Source organism: Sarcophilus harrisii, chromosome 3, assembly GCF_902635505.1.
Source record: "Sarcophilus harrisii chromosome 3, mSarHar1.11, whole genome shotgun sequence".
NCBI lineage: Eukaryota > Metazoa > Chordata > Mammalia > Dasyuromorphia > Dasyuridae > Sarcophilus > Sarcophilus harrisii.
In genome coordinates, this window is record NC_045428.1 from 404,092,425 (window position 1) to 404,105,795 (window position 13,371).

Consider the following 13,371-nt stretch of genomic DNA (forward strand, 5'->3'; position numbering starts at 1 on the left):
TTTCCAATCTGGTTATATGTAATCACTATACCCTAAATACTTGGCAAATAAATATTTAGTCTGATCATCTATCTATTACTGGATATTGTGTCTGGATATTCAAGTTTTTTTTAAAGGTTTCTAACCAATGAAAGAACAAAAGCCTAACTGCCATTTTATCTATTGACAGCTGTTTGCCTGTCTGGTGAAGAAAATCTATTGAGGGGCTGGCCAGTTCATGCTGGCCTCTTCACATTTTGTTTCAGTCTGTTCTAACCTTTATTTGTTAGATTTGTGTTTTTTTGTTCTAGATTTTGGTCAAATTACAGGTATTGACTTGCTTATGGGACATGGATTGGCCCATCTGAAGCTTTGGTAGAAACCAGCATGGCCATGCCCTCCCCTCCCTGGACAGCAAGAAGCAGTTTTTGAGAAGACCACTGCTCCTGAAATTGGACTGATATTGGGGAGTGGGAAAGTGGTTGAAATATTGTTAAAATTTTAACTGTATCACTGTGTTTAAGCTTTGTTAAAATTGGGATTTGTTAAAACTGTGTAACTATTGCTGTATGTTTGAGGGATTTTTAAGAAACTTACTGTACTAGTCTGTTATGTATAGGGATTGTGATTCACTCTTGGGATTTATATGTGGAATGGTGATTTGATAATTCCTTTCCATGAGAAAAAAAGGGAGGAAGAAACTGGTTAGGAAATTGGGAAAAACTAATGTATTTTTCTTAGGCACTTCTGCCCCACCCCCTATCTCATTAGTTCAGATTGAGTTGGAAATCATTTAAACAGTCCTTTTCGTTTTACTCCTTGCTTAAATTTACTGGACTATGATTTGCTGGTTATGCTTTAGCTTTGAAATCCCTTATTCTGCTGGACTTGCCCTGGGCAGACTCAGTTTTGGGGATTATTTTTTAGAAACAACCAGAAATTAGACACCTGTCTTGGGACTGGCAGTCTCTCTGATTTGTTTCTCCACTCCTGTTACCCCAGTAGCTTAATTAGTATTTCAGTATTCTGAAAGGACCTTGCAGTTTTGTATCAGGCCTCTAATAGCTCAGGATTGCCTGCCTTGGTCTAACTGCATAATTTGCTCAGAAATCTGGATCCTAGTAGCAGCTGCTGTTTGATCGAGAGGGCACAGGTGGAGCTACTTCAGGCCCCACTTTTTCCCCTTTTGGAGTTCCTGACAGACTTGGGGTGCCCTCTTAGGATGGGCAGCAGGACTGTCTTGAGCACTTCTACTCCCTATATAAGCAGAGGCTGAGTTAAATGCACAAATGACCACAGAGCTAACTTAAAGTGAAATGTCCATCTCAAACGATTCTCTGGCTGAGATGCTCCGGCTGAGAGGACCTACTATTTCTGCAAGAGGGAGGCCTGTGTGCCTCCCTAAATGAGGAATGCTGTTTTTATGCTAATAATTCTGGGGTTATCAGGTAGAGACTTGTCCTTGCCATAAGTCCTTGCATTTTTCTAGTTTTATTTTGGTTTATTTGCTTTACATAGAATTGGTCAAAATTATGGTGCTAAGACCTTCTAGAGGAAGGTAATTCAATGATTTGAATATTCAGAAGAGAGAGAGAGAGAGTATGGAATGTTGTGCCACAGTTCTCTTTTATTATCTTGACTCAGTTTCCCTAGTTATCCTGACTCAGTTTCCCTAAATTGTCCTACCTTGGTTTCCTTAATTGTTCTGCCTCAGTTTATAATTGTTCTGTTCCATCCTGTAAAACCATTCTTCCCTCTTAATCAGAATATTTGATAAGAATAAAAGATCTTATATTTTAGAATATCAGAACGCCTTTCCCCATCCCAAGCTATCAGAATATCAGATACTGTCTTATCAAGGTGCCTCTCCCCATCTCTGGGGTACCTCCCTCCATTATGTCATCCCCATCGCTAGTGGCTCCTCCCACCTTGTCAGAGTCCCATTCCTGCTCTCAGCACCCTGGCTCTACACCCACCTCAGTCTACCCCCTGAGTCTGAGCCATGTGTATATATATCATTGAGAACCTACATTGTTTGCTGGATTCTTGGAGACAATAGACTCATTCAGCCCTGGGACCAAACCATGGATCCATTTGGTCCCAGGAAATCTCTCTCTTTAAATAAATTATTAAATACTCTCTAATTTCTATCCTGCCTCAGTTTCTCTGGCATTACAATACTTTCTTAGGAAATTCAGGTAATACTAAATTATTGCTTTCATAATTAGACAATATAGTGAGAAAGAAGTAGGAGGGAAATAAGAGTTTGGATAATCAGATGTCCCTGAGATATCACTGAACTTATCTTCCCCATATATCTCCCATTTTGTAATAGGCTTGCCTAAAGAAAATGCTTCTTGGAGGAGGGATAAAGTTTGAAGGAGATTCTACTGTGTTTTTGGAGTCAGGAGACTTGGGTTTTTATCCAGAACTTAATGTTCTACATAAATATAACTTGTTATTATTTCCACTGAGATGAAATTTCTTTTTTTAGGTAAGAAAATACAGTGAGATCTTAGTCATTGACTCTCACTAGAAAACCGAAAGATAGAAATTATCATTATATTCTTTACCCATGCAGAAGAGGGAAGTAGCATGATATTGGGCAGTGCTTCTGAAAGTATGGTTGTCAGATTCCTGGAGGTCCTTGAGACCCTTTCAGGAGTACTGTCATATCAAAAGTATTTTTGTAACAATACTAAGATGTTATTTGCCTATTAAAATATGCCTCCCTTTGCCAACTACTTATCTCTGTGAGGCCAGATTTTCTTCAACCAAAACAACATATTGCAACAGATTGAATTAAAAAGCAAATATGAGAATCAAGCTGTCATATTAAGTTAGACATTAAAGACATAAATTAGATTTACAAAGATATGTAAAAGACATAATTTTCACTAAATTTTTGTTTTGAAAATAGAGTCTTTTTATAACAAATGTTATTTATGTTAACATGTAGTAGAATAATTTTATATGAATTAATAAATATTTTCTAATATGGTAAATATTGGTAGGGACAGCTAGGTGGTGCAGTGCCAGGCCTGAGTCAGGAAGACTTATCTTCCTAAGTTCAAATCTGGCCTCAGCTACTCACTAGCTGTGTAATCTTGCACAAGTAACTTAACCCTGTTTGCCTCAGTTTCCTTGTCTGTAAAATGAGCTGGAAAAGGAAATGACAAACCATGTGAGTATCTTTACCAAGAAAATACCAAATAAGGTAATGAAGAATCAGACACAACTGAGCAACAACTACTATATTGTCTATCCATGAAAGGTGATGTAATTAATAAGTAGCAGACTAAGGTTTGGACCTAGGCTTTTTAACTACTCTATGGTCCCCGTCTCATTTGGTAAAGTTTGCTAATTTCTAAATTAGAAAGGTTTGCAGATATTCACATTGAAGACATCTGTTATGAAATCTAGACAACTTGAATAATGTCCTTAAACATCAAGGATCAGAGTGTGCCACATTTGCTATTCAAGTGTCACTTGTGTCTAAAATAACTAGAGTTTATAATGCTGAAAGGTTTGCAGAGTGCTTTACAAATAATATTTTATTTAAAACAACAACCCTGAGAGGTAGATCCTATTATTATCCCCATTTTAGGAATGAGACAATTGAGGCAGAGAGAGGTTAATTGATGCCCAAAGTCACTCATCTGTGAAGAATCTAAAACCTCCTTTGAACTCAGGTCTTCTCATTCCAGGTCTCTCCTTCTATACAAGACACTACCTAGATGCCTCTAGGACTAAGAAAAGCTGTGTATACATTGTGGTGTAGTAGATGTTCTACTGTCTCTTTTATTAGATTGATGCAAAAAGGAAAAAAATGTATGCAGTCTATCTGTTTGAATACACTATTATGACACTATTATTGACACTTTTATACTAAAATCTTGTGTCTAGGGCTGGAGGGGGGGGGAGCAAGGTTTTTTTAAGTAGCTTGGAGCTATCTGATTGACACTAGATTACTGAGATGAGTATGACTTCACAGAGAAAGGGGGATCTAGGTGACAATGTGGTCCATTTTCTAAGAACCACAGAAAGGTAACCACTTCCATAGTGCTTTCCTCTATAGCAGGTGGTGTGTATAACAGAGGACCCCATCTTTCAGTAAATAAGATTAGGCTAGTGGCTAGCAGTGCGACTTAATAGTTAAATGAATAAAGCATTCTCAATACTTTAATACTCAATAGAAATGTCAATTATAATCTAATTTCTTTTTTAACTAAAACTACAATTAAGCAGACAGATATTAGATATTTTTCAGTATCTCAGATATTAGAAATTTTTCAGTAAAATCAAAGTTATTATTCTTATTAACTTATTCTTATATGATTATTTCTAGTTGAAGATAAATTGCAGATGTACAAGAATTTAATAATATAAAATACTAACATTCTGTGGTTTAATGCAATAAGAAATGAATAAATTTTTTAAAAATTTAAATTTCCTTACTTGAACATATCTGGAATTGGTAAAATTTTTTGTCAGACTGAAAAACTGGAATTCACTTAAAAACAACTTTATTATACACAGTAGAAACTTTGTATCTAGTCAATAGGTACAAAACAAAGCCTTTCAAGGAAAAAAAAATTGAACCATAATAGTCATTTATCTTGTTCTTTTTCTCTTAAAAGACAAAATATTCACTCAATAAATGTTATGAATCCCTAAGTGATATTTATTGTTAATTAGATTAAAATGTAAAACCCAGAGAAGGAACACTGGGAAATGAAGGTGAACTGTGTGTATTTTTTGTTTTTTCTTCCCACATTATTTTTACTTTCTGAATCCAATTCTTTTTGTGCAACAAGAGAACTGCACAGTTCTGCACACATATATTGTATCTAGGATATACTATAACATATTTAACATGAATAGGACTGCCTGCCATCTAGGGGAGAGGGTGGAGGGAGGGAAGGGAAAAGTCAGAACAGAAGTGAGTGCAAGGGATAATGCTGTAAAAAATTACCTATGCATATGTTCTGTCAATAAAAAGTTATAATAATTAAAAAAAGATTGAAATGTAAAAAATCATTATAAGGTGATATGAAATAAATAAAAAGTATTATTTAAAATCATGTGACAAGTGATTTAACAAAAAGTTGAATACATACAATATTTTGTTCTTTGAATTAAAACACATCTTTTTTCTCCTATTATAGAACTGGAGAATCTACTTCAATACTTCAGGTTTCTGAAAAATAAAAAGAAACTTTTAAGTTTTGATATAAACACATACATACACACAGACACACAGGCACACATACACTCTAAAGGCTTTTCCTATTCTTTCTATACCATTACTCCTCCTCCAATCCAACTTTATTCCCTAATTTTTATTATACTAAACAAAAAGCAGAATAGCTCAGAGCATCAGACATTTCCTCTGATGATTTGGTGTCATCATTCAAAGTTCACAACATATTTAAATATAAGTGAAAATGCTTGTGGGCCACTAATATGTATCTATATAAACCTTTTCTTTCCCTGTGCAATGATGGGAAAGAAAAACAGGATTTTCAACAAGGTTTCCCTAACATGACAAATGGAAAGAAGTAAATTGAATTTGCTATCATTTCTGAAGAAATTTTCAGTTGTGATTTCAATGGGAATTTAATTTACTTTGTATCATTCCCTCATTTTGCAGTTGAATATATTATTGCACTGTACCTCTGTGGGAAAACACACAGGCCTTTATACATTCATCTTCACTGTTAAAGCGATTAGCATTTCCATTGCAACCACCATACCAAAACCGAGCACAAGCATTTGCTTTCTTATCATAGTACCATTTTATAACATATATACGGCATGATCCTTGATCTAAATTTAATTGACATTGTGAATTCCATGTATTTTCTAAAAAACAAAAGAAAAACAAATTAAAAAAAAAACCCAAAGTGAATAGGAAATGTACCTGTTAGTAATCATATAGCACTAAAGACATTTTTATTATGCACTTAATGCTTATCAACAGAATGAAACAATCAAATATATAAAGAATAAAAATCTATAGAAATCCTTAGCATTTTATATAGTAGAAGCAAACAAAAATGCATTTGCTCTATGTCAACTTCTTGAATTTCTCCTGTGTTTGATTTTGTTTTCAGCAGGTCTTGATCCATATTGGTGGAGGGAGCTTTCTCACTGGGTTCCTGACACCAATTAAATCATATATCTGGACAAAATTTAAAATTCCCATGATTCTCCAATTGTTGGATGTCTAACTTTTTTTTCCAGTTGTTTGTTATTACAAATAAGACAAACAAGTTCTTTTTTTTTTTTTTTTTGCACAAGCAAGTTCTTTTTAAATTTTTTAAAGATAAAATGGAATTATTTGGTCAAAAGTTTTGCTCAATTTATGCTCACACACTACCATATTATTAACATAAATGTTTTTCTGAAGCATTAACATTGAATTATATATATATATATATATATATATATATATATTCTATTTTTGCTATTCTAGAAGGTGGTGGTAGAAGGTGATATATGAAGAATGTCTTGATCTGCATAAATAATTTAGGCCTCTTTTCCCAAGGCTGCCAATAATCTCACTAAACAACAAAAACACAAAAAATCATTTCCCCTTAATAAAGAAGCATTAATTATTTTCCTTCCCTCTTTCTCTCCACCTCAAATCTAAGAGAAAATAAAAGCACAACCCTTTATAACAAATATTCATAGTTAAGCAAAATAGATTTCTTCATTGGTCAAGTCCAAAAACACATGTCTCATTTTGTATTTTCAAGAGGTGGGTATCATTCTTCATCATCAGTCCTTTGGAATCATGGTTGATCAGTATAGTGATTTTTTTTTCAATGTAATATCTTCACTTCATTCTATTTTTAGAATTTCATTTTTAAATTAAATTTTTTCAACTAACAAAAATTCACCTCTCTCTCTATGTATGTATATACATATATACATATTTATGGAAATAAATACACATATCTACATATGTCTATATATTTTGTTTCAGTCTGCTCTATGAATCCATCATCTTTCTGTTAGATTGTAGCTTTTTCCTAAGTTGTATTCTTATTCTCTCTCATGTCCCATATCCAATCAGTAACTAAGTACTTTCACAACATCTATCATAGAGACTCTCTTCTCTCTTCTGATCTTGCCACTACCCTAGTGCATTATCATCTCACACCTGTATTATTTTAATAGCCTGTTTGTTGGTTTTCCTTTCTTAAGATCTCCCCACTCCCATACATCTTCCACTCACCTATAGAATCCAATATAAAATTCTCTAGCTTTTAAAACCATGTGCAGCTTGGGATTTCTGCCTACCTTTCCAGACTCCTTATATTTCCTCAACTTACTCTGAAATACAGACATTAGTTTCTTTGTTCCTCAAACAAGAAAATCTATTTCCTGATTCTTGGCATTCTTCTGTATAGTTACTCTATCCACTGATGAGCAAATGAAGGTGAAGAGTTTCTTTGTCTAAGAAATTCATCACCTGGAAGACTATTTGGTGACTGTCTCTTTGACTTTAATTAATCTGGTTATTAGAAGGCAGACAGAATTTGTAGAAAGTCCCCTTCATTAACTCAAAGATTTCTACCTGGGAAAATGAACCACACCCTGCCAGCACCAGATCAAACTCCTTAGGTCTTTTTTTCCTGGAACCCAGATCAATCCTTCAACTAGCATCTTAGCCTGAGAAATTTTAGTAGCAATAGCTTATAATGAACATACTTTAAGGTACCTAATAACTGGTATGAATTCAAACAGAAACTTTATGTGTATTTCTTAGTATTATTAATGTAAGATTAAATACATGTGTATATTATGAAGCTTGATAACTTCAACATACTTAGAAAAATAAATTCTCTTGTCGTCATAAAATAATCCCCTTCACATTTATTAATATATTAATATTCCCTTTGAGGAGTTGTATATATATATATATGTATGAATAATAGTCTCCCATTATCTATGTCATGGAGGGAAAAGGAACAATGGCAAAGTATGCTGGTAAATTAGGTTCTGAGAATTCCATGGATTTAGTATCACAGTGAGATGATCATTTCTGTGAATCTAAGAATAAATAGGACAGCATAGGGTTGTAGGCTGATCCTGTTTGAAACCATGATGATAATTAGTTGGACAGAGTAGTACAGCAGACCAAGTAGTATTCTTTGGCACTGGAACCAAAAGAAGGTTAGATAGATCAGAATAAATGAGGAATACCTATCCCTCATCTGCTGGAAATTCAAAGAAGTGATAGACATCAAAACCTGATAGCAGCTGGAAAAATTCCGCACTTATGGGATAAATATCTAATAAGAATGACCTGATGACTAGAATTATACATCAAAAATTTGTTGTCTTTCATGGACCAACAGACCACAAATCTTATAGCATAAGTGTGACCTCAAAATGTCTTGGAAAACTCAACCAATAAACTCTACTAGAACTGGACCATTATCATAGAACAAGCCATTATCTGATAGTACTGATTCATAAAAACTTAAGAACAATATCATAAATTATTGTCACCATCTCAAATAGTTGCTTTCTTTAAGCTACATGGAATGAAAAACTTTCAAATTTTAGACATCTGTGTGAGAATATCCAAATCTTGTAGGCAGAGAATGAGATCCATGTCATTCTGATGAGGTTGGGCGCAGGGCAGAGAGTTGTGGGAACCTCTTCTGATTGGTGCAGGTCCTTTGTAAAAGAATTTACAAACCCAAAAAATTAGACTGGCAAAAAGAACTTTATTGTTGGAACTGAGAAATCAGCCTTTGCTAGGAAGACTGACTTCCTTCATGGCAAGGTCCTGACAAAAAAGTAAAAGTCTAACAGAGGAGTCCTGGCAGAAAGGTAAAGAGGGGTGTGGTCTTGTTAGGGAAATAGGTGAGACAGATAAAGAGGGTTTAATGCTGAAAGAAGAATGTCTTTTCAGTGAGCAGAGAGTCCTCTTAGGCAGCTATGGGGGGAGAGAGAGAGAGAGAGAGAGAAAGAGAGAGAGAGAGAGAGAGAGAGAGAGAGAGAGAGAGAGAGAGAGAGAGAGAGAGAGAGAAAGAGAGAGACAGACAGAGAGACAGACAGAGAGAGAGACAGAGAGAGAGACAGAGAGAGAGAGGTTCCTTGGCTTGCATGATTCCTGCTTTGGGCCTTCTGCAAAGAAGTGCCCCAAGTTGCCCTTTTTTATAATGAAACTTGCTAGGGGTTAGGTGCAGTTTGAGTTGAAATCAAACCTAAATCTTCAAATTGAATAGAAGTTTCAGCTGAATGATATTACTGCCCCCAGACCTAGATGGGAGAATGGGACAGCTTACTGGGAGTGGTGGAGCCAATTTGAGCTCGATATCTAGATCTTCAGCTCGTGCTAAGTAGGAGTGGTCCTGGACTCTCTACTCCCAACAAGATAACGGAATGAAACTACTTATCTTGATTCCCGGGCAAGGGTTTCACAGAGGCAAGGGTTCAAGGAGACTCTCTCCTTCAAGGAGTTTCTCAAGTGTTTTACCCCAGCTCCCTCCCAAAGTAGAGACAGTTTCAGGGTTCCCCACATTAATTCCTATTGTCTTGCCTCCTATTGGAGCTTTTCTGAGGATGATTTCAGTGAGCTATAGAAGATGAACTCATAGTCTAATACTTTTTATTAGAAAGCAACTGTATTAGCCAAGTGTACAATAGTACCTAGAACCCAGAATAAGAAGGAATATATCAGGATAATGACAGGACCATTTCTTTCTTAATTGTGTTAAAAAAAGAAATGATCCAGATAATACTAACAATAATAGCTAACATATAACACTTTATTTGCAAACCTTTAATATTTATATTAAATTAATTTTTAATATGATCTAATTACATATATGGTTACTAATGACCTCTTATCTACTAAATTCACTAGCTTTTTCTCAATCCTAATTCTTTAGCTCTCTAAAATTTTTGATACTATGTACCATTCTTTTTTACTGGATACTCTTTTCCCTTGGATTCTGTGGCACTATTCTTTCTTTTTTTTCCCCTGTATTTCTCTATCTTTTATAATTTCTACTATCTTAGCTTTTCATTTTCTTCCTACCTCTCCTATAGCCCTTTCCCATGTACTCAATTCTTTTCATGGATGCAATTATTATCTTTATGTGGATGACCATATTACATCTATACATTTAGTCCCAGTCTTTTCCCGGGACTCTAATTTTATATTAGCAATATCTGTTTGACATTTCCACCTGGATATCATGGAAAACATTTCAAATTCAACATGTCCAGAACAGAGCTTATTTTTTCAACTTATCCCTTCTCAAACTTTCTTTTCAGAGCCCATCATTCTTCTAGTGATCCAAGTTTGGAAACTGGTGCCTTGATTTTTTCCTTCTTCCTGACCTCTAATATCCAATAACTTCCCTTTGTCTTGAGTCTCTCTCTACAACTTTTTTGATATTCTCCTCTATCTCTCCACTTATACTACCACTATCCCAATAGAGAACCCCATTATGTTTAATCAGGACAATTGTTAGTAATCCCCGAATTAGTCTCTTTTGCTACCAGTTTTTTCTCTTTCCAATTTATCCTTCATATAGCTGCCAAATTTGTATGCCTAAAGCAAGACCTAACTACATCCTTTTGCTATTTAAAATGCTTCAGAGGCTTCCAACTGCCTTTATAACAAAGTATAGATTCTTTTGCCTAGTATTTAAAATCCTTCACAATTTCTCCTATCACCCTTTTCAGTTATATTTCCTGCCATATCCTTCATGTATTCATTATTCTAATCAAAAAACCCTGCAAATTGTTTTCTATATATATTTCCCACCTCAAGGACTTTCCACAAATGATTATCTCCCTTTCCTCTTCCCTTCATTTGATTCTGTATTCATCTGTCTCATTTTTACCTTTTAGAATTCTTAACTTCCTTCAAGTACAGCTCAGCTGTCTCCCTCAGTAGCATATAAGTACAAAAAGTATAAGAAATGTTTAATTTTGTTTTTATGTCTCCAATACCCATCACAATATCTTACCCCTACTAGGTGTTCAGTAAGTGCTTATTGAATTGAATTTATGATTAACTCTAATACCTTGCAGATTCACTGAAGATATAGGTAGCTGTTTTACTTTCTCATGTTTTTCTTCATAGTTTTCATATAGTAATGCCAGTGATTCTTTGTTCTGTAAAAAAACCAAAACAAAACAAACAAAAAAGAAATGCACCCCCCCCTACATACTTACTTCAGTCCATAAAAAATTAGGATTAGATTAATTCTTGGTTGGACTCTGAGAATCTTCTCTGTTCCCTCTAGCTTTCTGCTACCTTTTGAATCTTTCACTATGGAATCATTCAGAGTATGATCATCCTCTTTTAATCAATTAATACATATTTATCAAATCTTCACTATGTTCAAGACACTGTTTTTCAGAAAGACTATGTGTATGTACATGAACGTAACTATCCAAAAGATCAATCAATCAAAAAAAATCAATCAATCATTCTGACATTCAGAAATATCCAGATATTTTGTGTCTCACAAATAAAATATGAATTTACTTTTTCACTTTCCATATAGATATCTGACATAGCTAAATTCTTGAAGTTCTAAGTACTCATCCATAATTGTCCAAAAAAGAGTGAGTTACAGGATACACAAATCTTGTCCAATACTCTTATTATATAGTTGAGTTTTCTATATCGATGTTGTGAAATGAAAATTTCAGTCCTAAGAATAGTTGTAATCAAGGGATCTAGAATAGTATCCTACTTCTTAGAATCCCACAGAATCTGTGTGACCTTAAGCAAGTACTGAGATTTAGATAACTCAATTATATAATAAAATTATTGGAAAAGATGACCTCAATGGTCCCTTTTTGTTCTAAATCCCAGATCCTATGAAATCATGGGCAGGGGGCAGGAAAACGGAAAGAAATATACTTCAAACATATTTTAAACAAGCAAAATTTGAAAAATAATTGTATTGTTAAAAGATCCTCAAAAGACCCTAGATTGCTTTATATTGTTGTTGTTCAGTATAACTCTTTGGAACCTCATCCCTCCTCCCCGCAAAGATATTGGATTGATTTACCATTTCCTTTTCTGACTCATTTTACAGATTAGGAAACTGAGGCACACAGGGTTAACTGACTTGACTAATATCATATAGCTAGTGACTGAGATGGATTTTAATTTAGGTCTTCCTAGCTCCAAGCCCTCCATTCTATACTTAGCTGTCCTATTATATTTTTAGCTACTTTTAAAGACAACAAAGGTGTGATGAAAAGGTAATGTGACTAAGTTTTATACAAACATACTCATAGATTTAAACATATTTTGAGATCCAACTGAGTGTCATTCCCTTAAAAACTAGGACTCTAATTTTTGGGGGGCTAGGCTCCAATTTACTTGAGAGATGCTGTCTTTATATATTTTAGCAATTTCCTTTCAACATTTTGGGGCATTCTTTTTTGAATACTCCTCATGGTAGTAAGTCTTAGGAAGACAGGATTGCCGATTTAGAGCTACAAGGGAACACAGAAATCATATAGTCTAACACATTCATTTTACTGATGTGCAAACTGAGTCCTATAAAGATGAATGCTTAAATTCACACAAATTTGAAACACATGTCCATTTATTCCAAATCCAGGATTAATTCTTAGGAGGTTGTTTTGATTTTAAACAATTAAATTTATTTTTAAATAATAGCCTTTTATTTTCAAAATATATACAAATATAGCTTTCAACATTCATCCTTTCCAAAACATTGTGTTCCAAATTTTTTTCCCACCCTCTTCCTATCCCCTTCCTCTAGACAGCAAGTAATCCAATATAGGTTAAAATATGTAATTCTTCTAAACATTTCTCTATTTATCATGTTGCACAAGAAAAATCAGATCAAAAAAAGAAGAAAAATGAAAGAGAAAAAATAGCAAGCAAACAATAACAAAAAAGGTGAAAATACTATGTTGTGATCCACATTTAGTCCCCATAGTCCTCTTTCTGGATGCAGATGGCTCTCTCCATCAAGTCTATGGGAATTGTTCTGAATCACCTCATTGATAAAAAGAGCCAAGTGGATTAAAGTTGTTGATATATTTTTAAAAAAATTGCCAAAAGTAATTTAGAGCTAAATGTGATTAATAATGTGATTAGCCAAGTTGTACAATATTAATTTTACTTCCAAACTGAATGTGGCAATATATAGTAATAATTCTGATTTGCTTGCAGGATGCCAAAATCCAATTCATAAATGGACAATGAAAGAATCATTGGAATTAATATATACCCTTCTAAAGTAACCACTTTGAAGGATGATATTAATTTAGTTGTTTAATTTTTTAATTTGTAGGTAAAACATGAAATTTAGTTTTTTCTACTCTAACAATTACAATGACTAGAACTCAAGATTATTAACCAAA

At 34.1% G+C, this 13,371-nt stretch overlaps 1 protein-coding gene across 3 annotated transcripts in view; it reads right to left on the reverse strand.

The window, feature by feature from the left end:
- Positions 1–5,136: 5,136 nt before the first annotated feature.
- Positions 5,137–13,371, reverse strand: part of LOC100925948 (collagen alpha-1(XXVIII) chain) — a 53,350-nt gene continuing 45,115 nt past the window's right edge. For 2 of the 3 annotated variants that reach the window (XM_031960507.1, XM_031960506.1), the window contains 3 exons: positions 11,040–11,130; positions 5,656–5,844; positions 5,137–5,179 (listed from right to left, as the gene is read on the reverse strand). In XM_031960507.1, coding sequence (XP_031816367.1) covers positions 5,172–5,179; positions 5,656–5,844; positions 11,040–11,130 — 288 coding nt within the window. In that variant the 3' untranslated portion in view covers positions 5,137–5,171. The remainder of the gene's footprint in view (positions 5,180–5,655; positions 5,845–11,039; positions 11,131–13,371) is intronic. The other variant, XM_031960508.1, reaches the window with a different exon arrangement.